The 18,102-nt window shown below is 57.2% G+C and overlaps 3 protein-coding genes across 3 annotated transcripts; 2 read left to right on the top strand and 1 right to left on the bottom strand.

Moving 5' to 3' along the window:
• Positions 1–126: 126 nt before the first annotated feature.
• LOC112996923 (bromodomain-containing protein 8-like) lies at positions 127–9,134 on the top strand. The gene is made up of 7 exons (XM_026122655.2): positions 127–4,197; positions 4,565–4,771; positions 6,056–6,201; positions 6,753–6,839; positions 7,276–7,344; positions 8,375–8,605; positions 8,742–9,134. The coding sequence occupies exons 1-7, from the start codon at positions 3,919–3,921 to the stop codon at positions 8,752–8,754; spliced, it is 1,032 nt and encodes a 343-aa protein (XP_025978440.1). The 5' UTR covers positions 127–3,918; the 3' UTR covers positions 8,755–9,134.
• Positions 9,135–9,554: 420 nt separating this feature from the next.
• NHP2 (NHP2 ribonucleoprotein) lies at positions 9,555–11,254 on the top strand. The gene is made up of 4 exons (XM_026122657.2): positions 9,555–9,765; positions 10,011–10,080; positions 10,151–10,256; positions 10,957–11,254. The coding sequence occupies exons 1-4, from the start codon at positions 9,615–9,617 to the stop codon at positions 11,080–11,082; spliced, it is 453 nt and encodes a 150-aa protein (XP_025978442.1). The 5' UTR covers positions 9,555–9,614; the 3' UTR covers positions 11,083–11,254.
• A 919-nt stretch (positions 11,255–12,173) lies between these two features.
• On the bottom strand, positions 12,174–17,826 carry N4BP3 (NEDD4 binding protein 3). The gene is made up of 5 exons (XM_064521003.1): positions 17,762–17,826; positions 15,396–15,839; positions 14,689–15,243; positions 14,033–14,290; positions 12,174–13,716 (listed from the first exon to the last, which is right to left on the bottom strand). Exons 2-5 carry the CDS (start codon positions 15,807–15,809, stop codon positions 13,144–13,146), a joined length of 1,800 nt encoding a protein of 599 aa, XP_064377073.1. The 5' UTR covers positions 15,810–15,839; positions 17,762–17,826; the 3' UTR covers positions 12,174–13,143.
• Between the last annotated feature and the right edge of the window lie 276 nt (positions 17,827–18,102).

The following is an 18,102-nucleotide window of genomic DNA, read 5'->3' as shown; positions in this document are numbered from 1 at the left end:
TCCCTTGCACCGTGTGCGGTGTACTTAGTATCACAGAGCTGCAGTGAGGAACCCTGCTTCTGTATCACTGTGCATACCCATCTTGCATAGCTGCAAATATAACTCATTTCCAGTTATAACTATTGCAAACAAGCACTGCAAGAGCTTTGACGTTAGAGAGCATCTGTTAATTATCAAAATGGTGCATGGTTCTTGGATTGAGGGGAAGATTCCCTGCTTGAGTGTGTAGAGATGTGGTGCTGTTGTTATGAAATACACCAGGAGATCTAATCACAAAAAATTAAATACTAGTCTTGTCAGAGCCTCACTTAAGAGACTGATGTATTGGATGTACCTTACATTCTTTTCCCAGAGTACTGAAAGGGGTAAGCAAGTGAAAATCTCCTGTCATTCCAGCAGCTGTAGGCATGCCAGTATCTATCTGGTTTCAGCACTCTTCTCTGGTTGGACATTGGAGCTCTTGTACTGTTTCTCTATATGGCAGATTACAGTTCTTTTCTTCAGCAACATGAGTGCTTAACAGAGTTTGAATTCCCTCTGGCAATCCTCAAGTCACCAGCTTGTTTTCTGCTCATATGACCTGTGAGCCAAAACTTGCATAGTTTCTGCCCCCATGGCCTTCCAGGAAAAAAAATGGTTGTGATCTTTCCTGATGTTTGCAACAGCTGGGTGTGGTCTACACTTTTTTCTGTGCAGTGTGCACAGGGCTCAGCTTTCTGACCCACAAATTACAGGAGCCAGAGTCTTGCAATTAAGATGGGATTGTTACCCCATCTTGCTTTTCACAGGTTTTGTATTCCAGTCGGTCGGGCCCACTGCGTTGAGTCCAGTGCTTGGCTAAGGTATATTTCCACTAACAGTCATTCTACATCTGATGGTAAAAATGCAGAATCCACTCCTTTGCTTGATTTGCTTACTGGTTAATGGCTTTCACTATTGAAATTGGGCACAAATTTCTGGTCTCAATTTCTAGAGATTAGAGGTTGTTAAGCTCATGGAACAAGTTGCAGGGTTCTTTTGCTTTTTGATATTTTACAGAACAATTTAGGTTGGAAAGGGCCTCTGAAGATCATCTAGTCCAACCTGCTTCACAAAGCAGCACTAGCTTCAAAGGTAGATCAGGTTGCTCAGAGACTTGTCTAGTCAAGTTTTGAAAATCTCCAAGGATGGAGATTCCACAGCCTCATGGAGTAACTTGTTTTGCTGTTTATTCACTCTCATGGACTAAATGATTACTTTATATCCAGTCTGAATTTCTTTTGCCGCAGCTTGTGATCATTGCCTCCTGTCCTTTCACTGTTCACCACTGAGAGGAGTCTGGCTCCATCTCCTCTGTAACACCTTGACCATGTTTGTCTGGGTTGAATAATTGAAGTTGCAGCATGTCCCACTAGTAACGTGCTTTCATTGTGGAAAGAATTGCTGTTCATTCCTCCCTTGGTTTCTTCTCTTAACTAGGTGTTTTTCCTTCAAAGAGCCTTTCCTCTTGTCCCGTGACAATTTAAGAGCCTTTAATGACCTTGTTTAAGATAATTAAAAATGTAAGATATGATTTTGCTTTACAGAGCCATGTAGCCTCTTTCCCAATTCATCATCTCATGCTCTGACTACTAATTCTGTTCTTCATTATATTTTCTAGTAATCTGTCTGGTACAGAGCTCAGACTTGCTGTGCTGCAGCTCTCAACGTCCACCTTCTTAAAGAGAGAAAGCACAATTGCCCCTTTCCGGTCTTGTGCTGTGGATAATAAGTGACAGGTTTGGTCATGTCATACTAAAGCTTCTTTAGGACGCATGAGTGAATGCTAACTAGTTTTAAGGTTTACTCCTGCCATCAAATTGTTTTAAAACCTCCCCTGTTCACATTTTAATTAGAAGCAGTCCCCCACACCCATCCTAAGAAAAAGTCTCTGTTTTGGATATTTATGATCTCTTCTGTGGCAACGGCTGATAATGATGATTAATTTGGTTTTTCCAACTGGCCCTATTTTCTCTTGAGATGTTGGCACGGATTGTATGTCGTCCCCACTGATCATCTGGTAGGTGTACTGATGTTTTTTGATGAGGTTTGTTGTTATTATTTGCTTTTATGTCTTTAGCAAACTTACTCAGGTTTTTTGAGGGAGGTTTACTTTACTGTGAATTTTGCATTTCATTTGCTAGAGTTCAGGCTTTTATCATTTTTCTTCTTTTGACATGTAAATTCCCTTTAAAGGCTGTCTTTTTACTTCTAACAGCTTCTTGGTTGCACAGTGTCTAATCTCCGCAAACTGAACTAAAACTTTCCCTTCGGATGACGATTCCTTGTTGGCAACTTACGTAAAGTCTGTCAGGCAGTTCTTCATTAAAAGTTGAATTCTGTATTTCTCTGTCCCTTATATTTTGTATGGAATTGGTATGAAACTAAGTGGACTGCAATTATTTCACTCATCCTGCTCGCCCTGCACTAATGCTGCTCTTCCACTCTCTAGCATCTCGAGTATTCCAAGCTTTGGTAAAACTGAATGTAAGGCCAAAGACCTTCTTAATCAGTGCTTCTGCCCACGTTTCCTCAGCTTGCTGATTTTAAAATGCTTATCCCTCTCAGCTGAAGTACAGAGAGATGATCACGAGTGATTGGATTACCCTAGCCTAAGGCTTTTCTGTTCTTTAGCTGAGCTGTGGTAGCTGGCTACGCTTGTGCAGCCAGCTCTGCTGATCGTGCAGTAAAGTGCTTTAGGCATGGTTACTGCTCAGAGATGAAATCATAGTTTGCCCAACTCCTTTAACTGGAAGCTGAGAGCAGGTAATATTACCTGTTACCTCATCAGATTTCATCTGCTTCTGCTGAAGTTACCTTTGAAAGGGGTTTCGGAAGTATGGCCTTTCTGCTCTTAGTTCTGGTTATTAAGTTCGTAATATAAGCAAACGAGTTTTGTCATCCCAAACCCAGTGGATTCTTAATTTTTCCCAGTTATGCCCTGTAGGCTGTGTTTGCAACTGTGCTAGCAGTCCTGAGAATTTGAAAGGAAGTCAGTGAGCAATATGCTTGCTCAAAACCCTGGAAAAATTAGGTTGCACGTAATTAACTGAAAACCATAAAAACACAGCTGATGAATGCCTAGGGTTCTCCACAGGTACAGCATCCAGGCAGGTGAGTTCAGTGGCAAAACAGATTTTCTTAATAGCCATTTACTGTTGTTACTGTGATTCCACAGCCAATTCCCCAGACTCTGCAGGGTTCATAGTGGGTTCATACAGTCAAAAAGACTAGGGCATAGACTAATGAACAAAGATGAAACAAATGGTTTCCTCCTTTTCAAAAGAGTGCTAATTTTTATTTTCCAACATGTGCGTAGAAGTGTCTCCTGTCAGTGTGTGACTGTTCAAGGTTATAATTCTTCTGGTCAGGTACGCAGGAAACCACCATCCAATTAAATCACATCTGTCAGAAGGAAGTTTCTGTACTGTTTACAATAAGTTATTTACAATTTTAGAAGTTCTTACCAAGCAGCAAAGGGAGTTTCAGTGATTGTCCTTGGACTCATCAACTGTTCGCAACAACTACCACGAGCTCACGAGCCCCAGCACTTTGTGCTTGCTGCCGGCAGCCTTCAGCACCTTTAACAAGCAGCATCAGACAAAGCTGCGTGCTCCAAACCTGCCCAGCATCCCCCAGGCACAGTAACCCACTGACCCCCAGGCGCGAGGGGAGCACAGCAAGGGCACTATAAAACCTGAGATTCAGTTGCTCAGAAATGAGTTGGTTTTGTGGAGCTGCAGCCCTGCTGCGTAGCATGGGCTCAGGAGCAGGCTGCCTGCCTCGCAGTGTTTTCCCCATGCTTTGGGTCTCTGAGGATGTCAGGATGTGAACTGGAGTTTGCAGTTCTGGACCAGGATACAAAGAAATTGCTGTATCTCTCTTTATGTTTGTTTGCAGATGGGCCATGCCTGGGTGTGTTGGGGGTCTGAGACGGAGTCTCTCAGTGAGTCTGAGAAGACAAGTGACTTCCAGTCTCTTCTCAGCTGGGATTCAAGCTTGGATCTAGAAGTGGGGAGCTGGAGGAATACCGAAGAGACAGCCATAGGGGAGCTAGAGGAGAGCAGCCAAGAGGAAGACTGCAAGCAGGAGTTCAGTGAGTCTCTCTGGGAGGATGACAGTGAAGACTGCCAAAAGGTGGAGACTCAGTGTGACAGCCTTCTCCAGTTCCTCTCAGAGGTAGGTCTGCTGGATTACAGGAATGGGGGCTGCATGACTCAGGCCCTCCTGAAATACTGTTTTCAGTACCTCCACCATCCTGATGCATGGCAGTATCCTGGCAGAGGAGCAAATGCCCTGAGCTCACTTGCTCCTATTTAAACCTGGCACCACAGCCAGGCAGCTGCTTTGCCAGAACACAGCTTACCCTAGAGTACTGAGATGTCAGTGAATTGACACTGTAATAATAACACAGGGCTGCATCAGAAGATTGTGCAAAGAGCCCTAAAAATGGAAAGCATTTGTGAGTGAAAGCAAAAATAGCATTTGTGCTACTTATTTCTTCTTTTGCCTTCACAATTTGAAGCAATAAACCTCTGTGTTGCAGGTAACCCACTTAATGGAACCTCTCTGCATTAGCAGCACAGATTCAGCACAGAGTCACTGGAACTTTTGTGGCTCTGGGAAACAGAATGATGGGGAAAATATAAGCTGCCAGGAAAAGACCATGGGGTCAGCAGTCTCAGAAGTGGAAGGAAGTCAGCTGCAGATCCTGGCAGAAGAAGATGAGAAGAAGCATTTCCCAGAAAGAGAGGTATGGGAGAGGTGGTCTTAAGAGATCCTTAGGTCCTGGATGAGGGCAGAGATCATACAGGAAAACAGCTCTAGAGAAGAAATGTGGAAGTCCCAGGATCCAAGTGGGGAGGAGGAGACAGAGTGAGGGGAATGCATAAGAAGTGTATGCAGGGAAGGATGCTTTTAATGTATCAATATGGATCTTTATGAACAGGAAGGTTGTTACAGATCAAACACTCAGATGTAGGAAGAGCTCCTTGACAGTGGAAAGAAGCTTTTATTACCAGAAGAACTGGTAATACTTGGTTTGCTCTAACTGCTGTGTTATGCAGCACACAGCTTGGCTGGTTACAGGCCCACGTGGATGTGATAGCAATAACCATCTGCTCCTGGAGACTGTCATCTCTTGGAGGCAGGCATTGTCTAGCATGGGTTTGTGCAGTGCCTTGTCCAGGGGGCTCTGGGCTCTTACCAGCCTGCAAGATGTTGCTGAGACAGATATAACAACAGAGGAAGAACAGTGCCATTTTTTTCGATGCCTACACAGTTGTTCCATTGCAACCTTAGATACGAGAGATGAAAATGTGGGAACCCCTGAAAGTCATTTCTACTTGTTCAGCCAGGACAGGGTTACACCTGGCGATTCACTAGGGGTCTGACCAGTGATCAAAGCCCTGTATAGTACAATGTCTACTTTCTTTCTGAGGAGCCTGCTCCATGCTTCAGATCTCCTGTTGAGGAATTCTCAGGTCTCCTTGTACAGTGTAATTCCACTCTTGGACTCCAAAAAATCCTCTCTTCATGCTTCTTTCACCCTGTGCACTGTACTGGCAAATCACTATGTTAGCAGCACTATTCTGCTTGCTGGCTGAGTCTGTTGTCCGTCATTTTCAGTGTAGGAGTTTGTGAGGAAGCAACCCTGCTATGTTCTAGAGGTTCTTTTTGTCTGTGTCTCAAAGCAGTCTTACCTCAGCTCCTGAATGTCCTCTCTTCATCCATGACTCTCCCTAGACAAGAAGATTGACACAATGCTGGGGACCAGTCAGCACCACAGTGCTTTGAAATAGTTAGAGATGGTTATGAGAGATCAGACCCAAGTGTTACTGAAGTCCTTGGCAGCATGATGAAGGTGTGAAGAGCTTAGGTCAAACATCATGCTCCTGCATGGGGCAGAGAGTGCTAACTCTCATCTGAGATGGGCTGTAGTAAGGGAGCATGCAGCAGGCTGGGTTGTACATAAAGGATTCCAGGTGATGGGCTGCCATTTCAGCTGTCTCTCATTTTTTCTCTCTCTGTTCTTCAGGACAAGGCTCAAGAGGCACCTAGGGAAGAAGCTGCAGGTGAGGTGTGTCTACAAGAGAAGATTAGTGAGCCCCTGAATCAAGATGATAGAGATAGCACCTCTGCAGCCTCCCCCTTGGGGTCTGTGAGTCCTGCCTCCACACAGCTGTAAGTAGTTCAGTCTGCCCTCTTGCAGAGACAGCATAACAGAGCCGTTTCCTGGTGCCTACATGAGAGTAAGTATATGACCCAGGTCACCTTGAAGAAGGTGAGATACCCCAAAAGAAGAGGAGGGAAGGAGGTAATTTGTGCTGTCTGTATGGGACTACAAGTGTTTTGGGGTGAGAGAGACTACTAGTTCCCTTTAGGCAGATGTATGCATGTCACATGTTGGCTCTGCCACTGGTGGGATTACCTGGGATGCCTTTATAAAGGAAAAAAGTGGTTTCTTGGGATGAGAAACCAAACAAAAACTCAACAACTTGATCCTGCTCTTTAGAGCTGTTCAGCTCAGCTATTGTTTCTGCCTATTGGCCTGCATCTTCCCGTGTCTTGGGTAGTAAGTCCTGAATTCAGACGCAGCATGCTTCTACCATCTTGCCTTGTGATGCTCTGAGTAGCTACAGCAAAGGATCTGTGAGCTTTATCCAAGTGGATGTGTTGGGCATTAGCAGAGGAACTGTCCCCAGGGATGATCTGACAGTATATTCCCTCTGCAGGGTGCAGTTGAGCTGGGATAACCCCCTGCAACGTTTGCTCTTCAAGAGGACTCTCCTGTCCATCTGGAAGATGATAGCCAGTCACAGGTGTGTGGGGATGAGGGGCTGGGCTTCGCCTGGCTCCTGTATGTGCTGTCCTGATTTCCAGCTCCTATATCACCAGGCCCTGTCCTTCCCTTCAGGACAGCTATTGCAGTCTGGCCTGTCTCTCCCTGGCTGTCACTGCAGAAAGAGCAGCTGTGTGCTGCAAGGCTGGAGAGAAGACTCTGCATATTTACTTCCTCTCCTTCATGTGGCAGCTGCTGTGCACTGAAGAGCCCCTTTATTGCTTGCTATCACAACCAGGTTCAGCAAGAGGTTCAGCCTCCTCCCATGCCTGGCTGTGCCAGCTGCTGAAGTTCTGGGTGTTGCTAACAGGCTCATGGCAGACAGGGAGCGGCAAGCATAGGTCCGTGTTGCAATGTTGTCTTCAGCCCTCCACCTGGAGATACTCAAAGGTCATTCATTGTGCTTGCCCCTGTAGATACAGTGGCCTGTTCCTGAAGGCAGTGTCAGACAAACAAGCCCCTGGATACAAGGATGTGGTGAAGAGGTGAGTTTGTGGAAGACTTCTCTAGTTGATTTCTGTTTTCTCTGCTTTCTCTGGTACCCAACACCAGGAACAGGAAAGACTGAGTAAGGTCAGCCTCTGGTCCCTGTCCCATACCAACTACATGGTAGTGTTTCCTCCTGTCCCTCTGCCCTGCCTTGACCTTGGAGACTAGTAGGGGTGTTTCCTTGTGCTCCGCAGAGCTTGGCTGTCAGCAGTGTCTCCCACTGATTCATTTTAATAAAACTCCCTTCCAGGTGATTAGGACCTGCAAGTCTGTACTGACCCCGGTACTGAGATGGATTGTTCCTGTCCTTTGCCAGCACCGCACTGTTGCAGGCACAGTCATTGCAGCTCTACCCTCTGCCTGATAGGGGACTCACCTCTGCAGCCCAACTCCCTCTTACCCTCATGGGGTTGGGAAAAGGTGCTTCAGTCAATACTCCCTCCTTGCCCATTGCTTTCTGCCCAGATGTTTTACTTTCTGTGGAGAAGTGGATTATAAGAATATTTCCCAGATAGATTAAGGGCATTTTTCAGAGCTGAGTCATGTTCTATTCTGGTCACAGTTGTCCTCTCTGCAGCCATTCATTTTCTCATTCTGTCAAAATAAGAGAAGTCATATTTATTCTCCATCGTGTTCCACTTGCTAGCACTGCTATTTTTGCTAGTGGCACCATTCGATTTTAGGGGGTTTTAATAGATACCTATTTTAGTATCTTCCTTTCTTTTCTCCACTAAGACCTGGGCTCACTTCACAAAGACTGATTACTAGAATCTCTCTGCTTGCCTTCTCTGGAGCTCAACATCAAACTTTTTTCACAATTAATTGCTAGTGGCTTACCAAGTTGATTGGATGGCAAGTGTCGCATTGGCTAAACTTATTTTTGTCTGACTTAGAAGACAAGAATTTCTCACTCTCCCCCTCTGTCATGAGCAATAAAATTGATTGAATATAGCTGTGTGCTGAAAAAAGAATAAGCAAGTTCATGCAGAGCTTGAAGAATGCCTGGCTCTGGCTTGTCTTTTGTAGACCCATGGATTTAACCAGCATAAAGAGAAGCTTGTCGAAGGGCCACATTCACACCAGCGTCCAGTTCCAGCGCGACCTCATGCTCATGTTCCAGAACGCAGTGATGTACAACAGCTCAACCCACCACGTACACCGCATGGCTGTGGAAATGCAGCAAGAGGTCTTGGAGCAGCTGCAGATGCTGGGTGAAGCCCTCCTGTGCTCTGGGGACAGGCTGGGCTGGGGGAGAAGGTAACAAACCACGGCTGAGGCCTGTTTCTTTCGGAGCAGTGTTGTCTCCCTGGCTCTGTGCCTGGCTGAGACCGGCTGGTGGCACAGCAGCCATGGCCTTTTGCAGACCTAGTTACCCCTTTGTGGCGCTTGACAGGTTGATGGGATAAAGAACAAAGCAGTTGCTAGGAGGGGAGCTGGAAGCGAAACCTTCCTTCTTGGCTGGGAAAAGCAGCACGTCCCTGCAATGAGTAAAGAGGGGGAAAATGATCTTCATTATCAGCTGAGGTGAATCTGGGCCTGCCCCCATCCAAATGTCTCACTGATGAGACTTTGGTGCTGCAGAAGAGCTCTGTTGTTTAGGTGCCTTCACTGTATGTTTACAGCAGTGCTGTGTTCAGGTTTGGGTGTAGATTTAGTGTTTAAGGTCCTTGTTCTGCCTCAGCTGGGTGAGGACTGGTCACAGACCTGTGACATCCATGTCCTTTATCATACCAGTGTCTGAGAGGCCGGGGCTGTTTTCCAGTAAAGGTAGATGTTGGAAACCTTGTTTCAGCCTGTGTTTGACACCCCTGCTGCACCCAACTGCCCCGGGGAGAGGGACCCTATGCCCCAGCTCTAGGGGAGGGTGGATGGGGGCAGGACCCCGGGCTGGAGGGGGGAACCCCGGGGAGAGGAGGGCTGCGGGGATCCCCGGGACAAGGGATGCAGGGCTGGAGGGGGGAGAGGGGACCCGGGGCGGGGAGGGCGGGCAGGGGGACCCAGGGGAGAGGGGGCCCCGGGGCGGGGTGCCGGCGGGCGGAGGGACCCTGGGGAGCCCCGGCCGCGCGGCCCCGCCCGGGAGGGCTTCCCCGGGGAACCACCCGCAGAACGCGCTCCGGCCAGGCGGGAGAGGAGCCCGCTCGCCATTGGCCGGCGGGGTGGGCGGGCCCGGCAGGGGCGCTGGCGATTGGCCGGCGCAGAGCCGCCGGGGGCGGGGCGGGCTGCGCGTGGCCCCGGAAGGGGAAGCGGCGGTGCGTGCGGCGCGGCCATGGCGCGAGAGAAGCAGCCCGAGGCGGCGGCGGAGGCGGAGTCCGCCCCGGAGCGCTCGTACCGGGAGCAGCTGGGCAACCTGAACCCCATCGCGCAGCCGCTCGCCTCGCGCAAGCTCACGCGCAAGCTCTACAAGTGCATCAAGAAAGGTCGGGCCAGGGAGCCGGGGGGGGAGGGCTGCTGGGGGCCGGGACTGGGAGCCAGGGGGTGGGAGGGGCTGCTGGGGGCCGGGACCAGAACCGGGGGGGGCTGCTGGGGACTGGGCTCGGGAGCCGGGGGGGGGGGGTTGCTGGGGGCCAGGCTGGAACCAGGACCAGGGGGGGCTGCTGGGGGCCATGAGGCCGGGCAGGGGCGGTGTGGCACAGCCCAGCTCACGGTCACGTCTCTCGCACAGCGGCCAAGCACAAGCAGATCCGTCGCGGCGTGAAGGAGGTGCAGAAGTTCATCAACAAGGGCGAGAAGGGGTAAGCGCTCCCCCGGCCCTGCTGGCCCTGGCATGACGTGGTGGCAGCTCACATGGGCTCTCTCCTGCAGGATCACGGTGCTGGCTGGTGATACGCTGCCGATCGAGGTGTACTGCCACATCCCCATCATGTGCGAGGACAGGAGCCTCCCCTACGCGTACGTCCCTTCCAAATCGGTAAGGGGATGGGGCTGCCCAGCACTTGAGCAAGCCAGCAAGCTGCAGCCCCAGCCATGCTGCAGCAGCAGCCTTCCACAGACAGGCACAAATACGGCATTTTGGTAAAGGAGTTCCCTGGTAACACTCCAGCACCAGTGCTTGTCCGTTCTCAGGGCAAGAGGAACAGGGGGTCACAGCTCTGATCTAGGATGATTTTATTGTGGAACCGCAGAATCTTTGCACCTTGTAGAGAAGCTCTGGTAGCAGCACTGGTGCTGGAGCACATGGGGGCAGAGATTTCCCCCCTTAGTTCTGAGCTGGTGACCTGAAGGAATGAGGAAATAGCCAAGATGTTGTGCTTATTAGACATCCTTCATTTTTTTAGACTAGAAAGCAGGAGGGTTGATGTTTGGGGGGGGTTTACTCATTGCCCCCTGTACAGGCTGCTCTTCAAAGCCTGGCTTCCTGCTCACCTCGTGGACAGAATAGGTGTATAAGGCCGGGTGCCCAGGCGTTTCTGATATACGTCAGCCCTGTATCCTGCTCCCAGGAGGTAAAGACAAGCTGGGAGAGGCTTTGCATACCAAGCTCAAGCAAAGAGTGCTTGGACCCGAGGAGCTGGGAGAGCTGCCTGCCCCGTGTTAGGCAGGGTGTAGAAGCAGGCCAGCTGGGTGTCCAGGGTGGCCTGCAGCGTCACCCACGGCCTCTGTCCCCTCAGGACCTGGGAGCTGCTGCCGGCTCGAAGCGCCCAACCTGCGTCATCATGATCAAGCCTCACGAGGAGTACCAGGAGGCCTACGACGAGTGCCTGGAGGAGGTGGAGGCCCTTCCCCTTCCGCTGTGAGGGGCCGGCCAGGACTGGCAGTGCCCGCAGGCATGCAGGGTGGCCACGACGGGCTCCTGGCTGTGCCCTGATCTGCGGGGCCGGGCACCAGCCAGGGTGGTTGTAGCCACACTGCTGAGAGGGCAGCACAGGGGGTGCCATGGGGGCAAATAAAGGTGTTGGGGGGTTTGTAGGAGGTGTGTCGCTGTGCTCTGTGGTGAGGGGCAGCGAACAGACTCGCGGGGAGCAGGGAGTGTGGCCAGGACAGGCCCATGCCCTGCTGCTCCCCCAAGGCCGGCCCGGCCGGGACCCCTCGGGAGGGGCCGTGCTGGGGCAGCGCTGCCGTCGCCTCGCCAGGGGCCGCCCGGGTGCTGCGGGGGGCGGGGCCAGGAGGAACCATTCCCTGGATGGGGGGGGAACAAGGTGTGGCCAGCAGGAACCACTCTGGGAGGGATTGGGCTAAACCATTTCCAAGGCGGGGGTAGGAGTTAGCTGCTAGAAGAGCACGGGGGCTGGGATAAACCATTCCCGGATGGGGGGAGAGCACAAGGTCTTTTCCCCTGGTGGAGGGGCCTGGGTGGGTTATACCATTCTGGGATGGGGAGGGCTGGTCAGTGGAAGAGCCAGATTGGGTTAAACCATGCTGAGATAGGGGAGTGAGGACTGTCCCCTGGAGGGGCCTGACTGGGTTAAACCATTCCCAGGCAGGGGTTAGAGGCATGTTGCCTGAGGCCATGCCAGCAGCAGGGGTGCCTGGGGAGCCTGTCTGCCTGCTCCCCTGCCCTTCCCTTCCCACACGGGCCCCACAGCTGGTCATGCCGGACCGGGCCCTGCCGTGACTCAGCCCTCTGCAATGCCCAAACTGGTTGGGCCACCAGCCCCGGGCCCGTGCGCCCAGCCCTCCCCAACGCTCTGGCTCCCTGGGCAGGTGCTGCTTGCTGGCAGCCCTGCCTCCGCCTCCTGGTGCTGCTGGGCTGGGCGACTGCTGCAGGGCAAGTGCACGGGGCTTGGGTCCCAGCTCCCTGCGTGGCTGAGAGCCCCCGGCCTCCCTTCCCGCCCAGCACTCAGCCCCCAGAGGCAGCCCAAGGCACCATGGAAGAAATAAACGTGCGGACTGGAAGAATCAGCTCCAGGTTTATTGCAGGAAAAGGCGAGGAGAGCTGGGTCTGGCCTGGCGGTCACCTGGCCCCGTTGGTACAGGCAGGGTGCAGGGCTCCTTCTGGCACTGGCTTGAGCCACGCTCGCCCCACGCCTCAGCCACGAGGGGAGCAGTGGGGATGCCCCGGGCTCTCCCTGCCTTGGGGAGCATGCCAGCCCCCACCCCATGCACCCCATCCTCCTCCTCCTCCCCCAAGGTCACCCTGGGTGGCAGGATGCAGAGCTCCTGTCCCAAGACCCTTGCCCCTCTCCCAGCCCCAGGGCATGGGGTCAGGATGCTGCCTGAATCCCCTCTGCTGCAGAGCATCCCTATGCTCATGCCCCCAGTGCTGTGAAGAGCCCCAGAGGTGCTGTGGGGTAGCCCCCCCGCTCCCAGTAGTACCAGGCTTTCCTCCTTGATGTCCCCAGCAGCAGCAACCCTGACCCGCCCAGGAACAGGGCACCCCAGCGCTGCCAGGCCCTGCTGCTGGGGCAACCACCGTGAGCACCCGCTGAACCCCCATGCAGCACGGCAGTGGGGCAGGCGTGCAGCCCGGGTGGCATCGGGGACAGGGCTTGAGCCTCATCCTAGCAAGAAGTTAATTTATGGGTTGTAGGAGAGAAGGGAGGCCGAGCAGGAGGAACGGGGCATGTCTCACTGGGTGCTTGGTTTCTGCCCCCATGACAGAAGGGATCTCAGGGCAAACGCTCCTGCAGTCGGCGCGAAGGGCACATGCAAGACCCCCCCACCCTGGCACGAATGATCCCCTGCTCTGGAGATGCCCCCAGATGGGCCCAAAGTGCTGCAAGGAAAAGCGCCCTTGTCGCAATCAGTCCTTCTCCCCAGGGCAGTGCCAAGTGCTGGTCCTTGTGCAGACCCTGAGCTCATCCCATTGCAGCAGCAAGAGATCTTCCCCCATCACAGTCCCATGGGCATCTTGCCACTCAGATCTTTGAGGACTCCACCCGCTCGATCCAAGGCGAGTCGGCTCCCATGTCCCTGGGCTCTGACCGCAGCTGCCGCAGCTCCCGCTCCAGCACCTGGCTCCGGTGGTACATCTCCATGTAGCTGGCCTGGAGCTCCCGCTGGTACCGCAGCACCTTCTCCTTCTCCTCCTGCCAGGTTTTCCTCTCCAGCTCAAAGTTCATGGCCTGCAGCTGGCCCTGGCGCCGCTCGCGCTGCAGCTCTGCCCACAGCCACTCCACCTGCCTCTCCAGGGGCTCCGCGCTGTCACTGTGGAGGCCCCGGCACTTGGAGTCATCCGTTTCACAGCCAGGGAAGTCCTGGCAAGCTGGCATGGGGTCATCGCCCAGCGGCAGCAAGGCACCGGGCTCCGGGGCACTCTGGAAAGAGTCTGCCAGTTGTGCCAGCTGGGAGTCCCTGGCCTGTACCTCAGCCTTGGCCTCCCGCAGCTGTGTTTTCAGGCTGAAGATCTCACCCAGCTTCTGAGCCATCTCCTCCTGGGTGTCTCGGAGCTGCTGCTTGAGCAGGGAGATCTCAGCTGCCTTCTGGCACACCTGCAGGGCACACGCGAGGAGTGAGGAAGGGCCAGGAGAGCAGGATCTTCCCCACCTGCCAGACACCTCCAGGGGTGGCAGCAGCCCCAGCTGTCACCACAGCATCACTGTGCTGTGAGACCAAGAGCACCATGCCTGGCTCATCCCTCCATCATGTGGCCGTGAGAGACAGCACTCCAGGGAACCGCTGCCCTGCTCCTAGCTCGGGAGCTGTGTAAGGCCACAGAGGAGCATGGTCTGGCCAAGCAGAGGGCTGCCCCGCAAGCAAGGTTGGCAGCAAAAGGGTGGCAATGGGGAGAGGAGGAAGGGGACTCACCTCCCACTTGGTCTCCTCCAGCTTGGGGCTGACACGCTCGCCCTGGGACTGCCGGAGCTTGGGCTCCTCACACTGGCACTGCTGCATGCTCAGCTCCTCCTGCAGCCGCTTCTTCTCCTGCTGTGCCTTGTAGAGCTGCAGCTGCAGCGCCCGCTGACCGCGCTGGGCCTGCTGTGTGACCTGCTGCAGTCTGGCCATGTACATCTGCTTCAGATCCTCCAGCTCGTCCAGCCACAGCCGCTGCTTGTCCTCAAACACCTGCTGGCACAAGTGGATGCTCACGGGGGTCCGTATCCCTGGCACTGTGTGGGGCAGCCCCAGAGAAGGATCCCAGAAGGTCCCAAGGACCAACTGCTCCTCTTGGGGATCCAGCACCCCCTCTAGGTCAGGCCCTTCCCAGCTCCAGCCCAGGAGCAACAGCAGCAGCAGAGGTTCAGCAGCAGGTTTCTGTCCTGATCTTGCTGAAAGATGTTCCCACACCAGGAGCCATCACAGTGGCTTCTCCTGTGCTTGGACACTCCCGGCCCATCTCCCACTGCAGCAGCACATCACAGCCTTCCCAGCCCCGTCCTTGCACCCAGGTACCACTGCCCCACATCCCTGCCCAGCTGAGGTACCCCAGGAGAACGCAGCACAGCCCTAGCCCCACAGCTCACCTGTGTGAAGGGGTCTTCAGTCTCACTAAGGCTCCTCTTGAGCTGCCGCAGCTCTCCCCCCGTCTCCTGCAGCCGGTCCTCCAGCTGCTTCACCGCATCCTCCAGGGAGTAGGTGAACTCGTAGGGCGGCGGGGGCTCCCCGGGGCTCTGCAGCCGGCTCAGCGTGGCCATGCTTTTGCAGGACAGGGGTGCCTTCTCGGGGGCCAGGGGCTCCCTGGGGCTCCGGGAGACCCTGTCCAGGGAGCCCCCGATGTGGTTGATGTGGCCCATGGAGGCACTGAACTGGCTCTGGGCAGGCTTGAGGCGGGAGCCGTAGGAGGGGAAGCTCTGGATGGAGTTGTGGCTGGAGTCGGAGGCCTCGTCCAGGCTGACGGCGTGGAGCAGGTGGCTGCGGAGCGGGCCGTGCTGCTGGACGACCGTGCTGCTCTGCGACAGCAGCGTATGCAGGCTCCCGTTGCTCTTCGATAGCTTCTGCCCCTTGGATGAGGACAGGCCCTGCATGGAGACCAGGCCCTTCCCAGTCACCGCCTTGAAGGCGGAGGGCCTGATACGGCACTGAAAAACAAAAGCGGGGTCAGGCTGGGCCCAGCACGCAACGACCGGCACACGTAGGTGCCCAGAGCCCCCGCTCCAGCCAGAGCCGAGGGCAAAGACCCCCAGGGCTCCCGGCCCCTGGCCCGGCAGTGCTGGGGGTGCCGCGGGCTCACCTTGTCGAAGCGGCCCCGCTCGGGCAGCGAGCTCTTGGAGAACTCGGCTCCGCGGTGGTGCTCGCGGGAGCAGCGCTCGGGGGACCGGTTCTCGCGGTCGCTCTCGTAGTCCCGCTTGTAGCACGAGCCGGCCGCCTGGTGCTTCCGCTCGGCCCGCGGCTCCTTTTTGGCCCCGTGCAGGTAGCCGAAGAGCTCCCGCTGGCTCGGGCCCTTGCGGAGCAAGCCGTCGGGCTGCCGAAGCCCCCGCGAGCCCCCCAGCGGGGCCCGCAGCTCCAGGGGAGACAGGTCCTGCTTCTCCACCAGGCTGCCCACGCTGCCCATGCTGCCGGCGACGCCGAGGGGCTCGGAGGAGAGGTAGGTGCCGAGGACGCGGGTGGCGGGCTCACAGGTCACAGGGCCCTGTGCTGTTGCCATGGAGAATTAGAGAAAAGCCTGGTACCAGCACTGCCGAAGGAGAGACAAAGTCAGCAAAGCCGGGCCTGCCCCGCTGCCACGGCCCAGCCCTGGGGATGCCCCGCTGCGCTGGGGGGCTCAGGGATGCTGGCTGGGGACGCTCGGCACCTCCTAGGGCTCAGAGACCAACCCTGAGCGCTGGGAAGGTCCCTCCGGGTGCCCTGGGTCCCGGCCAGCTCCCCCGGACCCCTCAGGTGCCGCACGCCGCCAGGCAGAGGAGCGGGCGGGGCCCCAGCGAGGGGCGGCCATGGGGCGGGAAGCGCTCCAGAGCGGCTCCCTCCCACATCCCGCTCCACCTCCCGCCCGCAGCGGCCACCAAAACAGGCACCTGCCACCTGGCCAGGCGGGCGGGTTCGGGAGCCGGCAGCACCTGCCCCGGCCGAGCCTCCCAGCCAGGACCCTGCTCCAGGAAACCCCCCTCGTGGCTTATCCGATGCCACCTCCTCAGCCTGCCGCGGTCCCTGGAGCCCCCCGGCTGCCCCAGGACCTTCCCCCCACCCCGTGGGACCACTCCAGCCCAGTGGTGGGCCGGCCCCAGGCGACACCAGGCACCCGCTGCCCCGGGAGCACCACCTCCCCAGCGGGGCCAGCTGGCCGGACGCGGCACCGGGGAGCGCGGCCCCAGGCCGGAGGTGGGAAGGGGACGGATGTGGGGCAGGACAATGCAGCTTCCTGCGCAGGTGGCCAGCCCGGCATGCACGGCCGCAGGGGAGGAAGGCTGGGGGGGAGCCTTTGGCCTCCCTGCTCCACCTGGCCACGGAGCCGCGTCTCCCTGCTGGCGCCAGGCCCGCAGCAGACCCCAAGTAGCCCTCCCCGCTCCCGTCCCCCCACGGCGCCCGTCGGATGCTGGACAAAGCCCTTCCTGCAGGTTTTGCCTGACGTTAGGAGGAGCCTGGGAGTCCTGGGTGAGGAGGCCAGGGCATCCAAGCGAGAAGACACTGCGGGAGGCAGCACCAGCCCGGCTGCAGCGCGGGAGCCGGGCAGAGCCTCCCTGCAGGTCCCGGCCCTCCAGGGAGCCTCGGCGCGGGCTCCCAGCCCCAGGGTTACACCCAGGAAGCTGCCCTGGTTCTCAGCACCACACGCTGGATAAACAAACAACTCGCTTTTAATTGCTGCCACGCACAAACCTGTCTGACAGCTCCTGGCCTGCACTGTCATCCCGCTCCCAGGGCACCCGGCACCTGCTCCGGGAGCCATCGGCAGCACCCCACGGCGGGAGGAGGCCCCGGCAGGTGGTCCGGGCGGCTGGCGGTGCCGCCGGGTGCTGCGGCGCAGGGATGGGGTGACCCAAACAGGCCGGCTGACAACACCAAAGCCACTGCGACCGGCTCGGCCAGGCCCCAGGGAAATAGGTCAGGCTGTGGGAGGCTCGGGGAGCGCGGGGGAGCCCAGAGACGCCCCGCCAGCAGGAGGAAGGGTGTCTCCGCCGGCGGCAAACACCGGTCCGGCCAGCCCGGCTTCTTCTCGGGGCCGCAGCCGGGCCGGGCCGGGCCGGGCCGGGCCGCCGCAGGACACGGGGCACAACCCCTCCCTGCCCCCCCGGGGCGGAGGGGCGCACCGGCAGGCTCCGGCCGGCGGGACCTGCCCAGCCAGGCGCCGAGGCGGCAGCAGCCACCGGCGGCAGCGGGGCGCAGCGCAGGGCCTCCCCGGCGGCAGGATGCTCTGGGCCCCCCCAGCGCCCCGCGACCGCCGCCCCGAGCCGGCGGCGCCTTTTCCGAGGCGGGGGCCGAGGCGGCACCCCCGGGCAGCGCCCCGCGGCAGGGCCCGGCACCGCCCCCGAGCGCCCCCCGGGGCCGCCGCGGCGCGGCCGAGGACAAAGCGCGGCGGCCGGGCCCGTTGGGGCGGCCGGGCCGGGCCGGGCGCATCGCGCCGCACCGGAGCTCGCCGGGCCGGGCCGGGCGGGCCGCACTCACCATGCCGGCGGCGCTGCGCTCCCGCTCCGCTCCTTCCCTCGCCGCGTTTGAACGCGCCCCTCGGCCGCGGCCGCGCGGGGAGCGGGCGGAGCCGGCACCGGCAAATCGCGGCGCGGGGGCGGGCGGCCCCGCGGCGGGGCGGGGCGGAGCGGGCGCCGGAGGGGGCGGCCCGGCCCGGCCCGGCCCGGCCCGCGACGCCGGCAAGGGGCCGCGGCGGCTGCGTGCAGCGCCGAGCGCCCGCTGCAGCCGCGGTCCTGCCCCGGGCGCCCGCTGCTCCCCGGCCCTCGCCGTTTGGGAGAGGCCTCTGCGAGCCGCGGCCAGGGACGAGCGGGGCCGTTAGC

Source organism: Dromaius novaehollandiae, chromosome 15, assembly GCF_036370855.1.
Source record: "Dromaius novaehollandiae isolate bDroNov1 chromosome 15, bDroNov1.hap1, whole genome shotgun sequence".
Taxonomy (NCBI): Eukaryota; Metazoa; Chordata; class Aves; order Casuariiformes; family Dromaiidae; genus Dromaius; species Dromaius novaehollandiae.
Note: the sequence above shows the minus strand (reverse complement) of the source record. Positions and strands in the feature narration are given on the sequence as shown.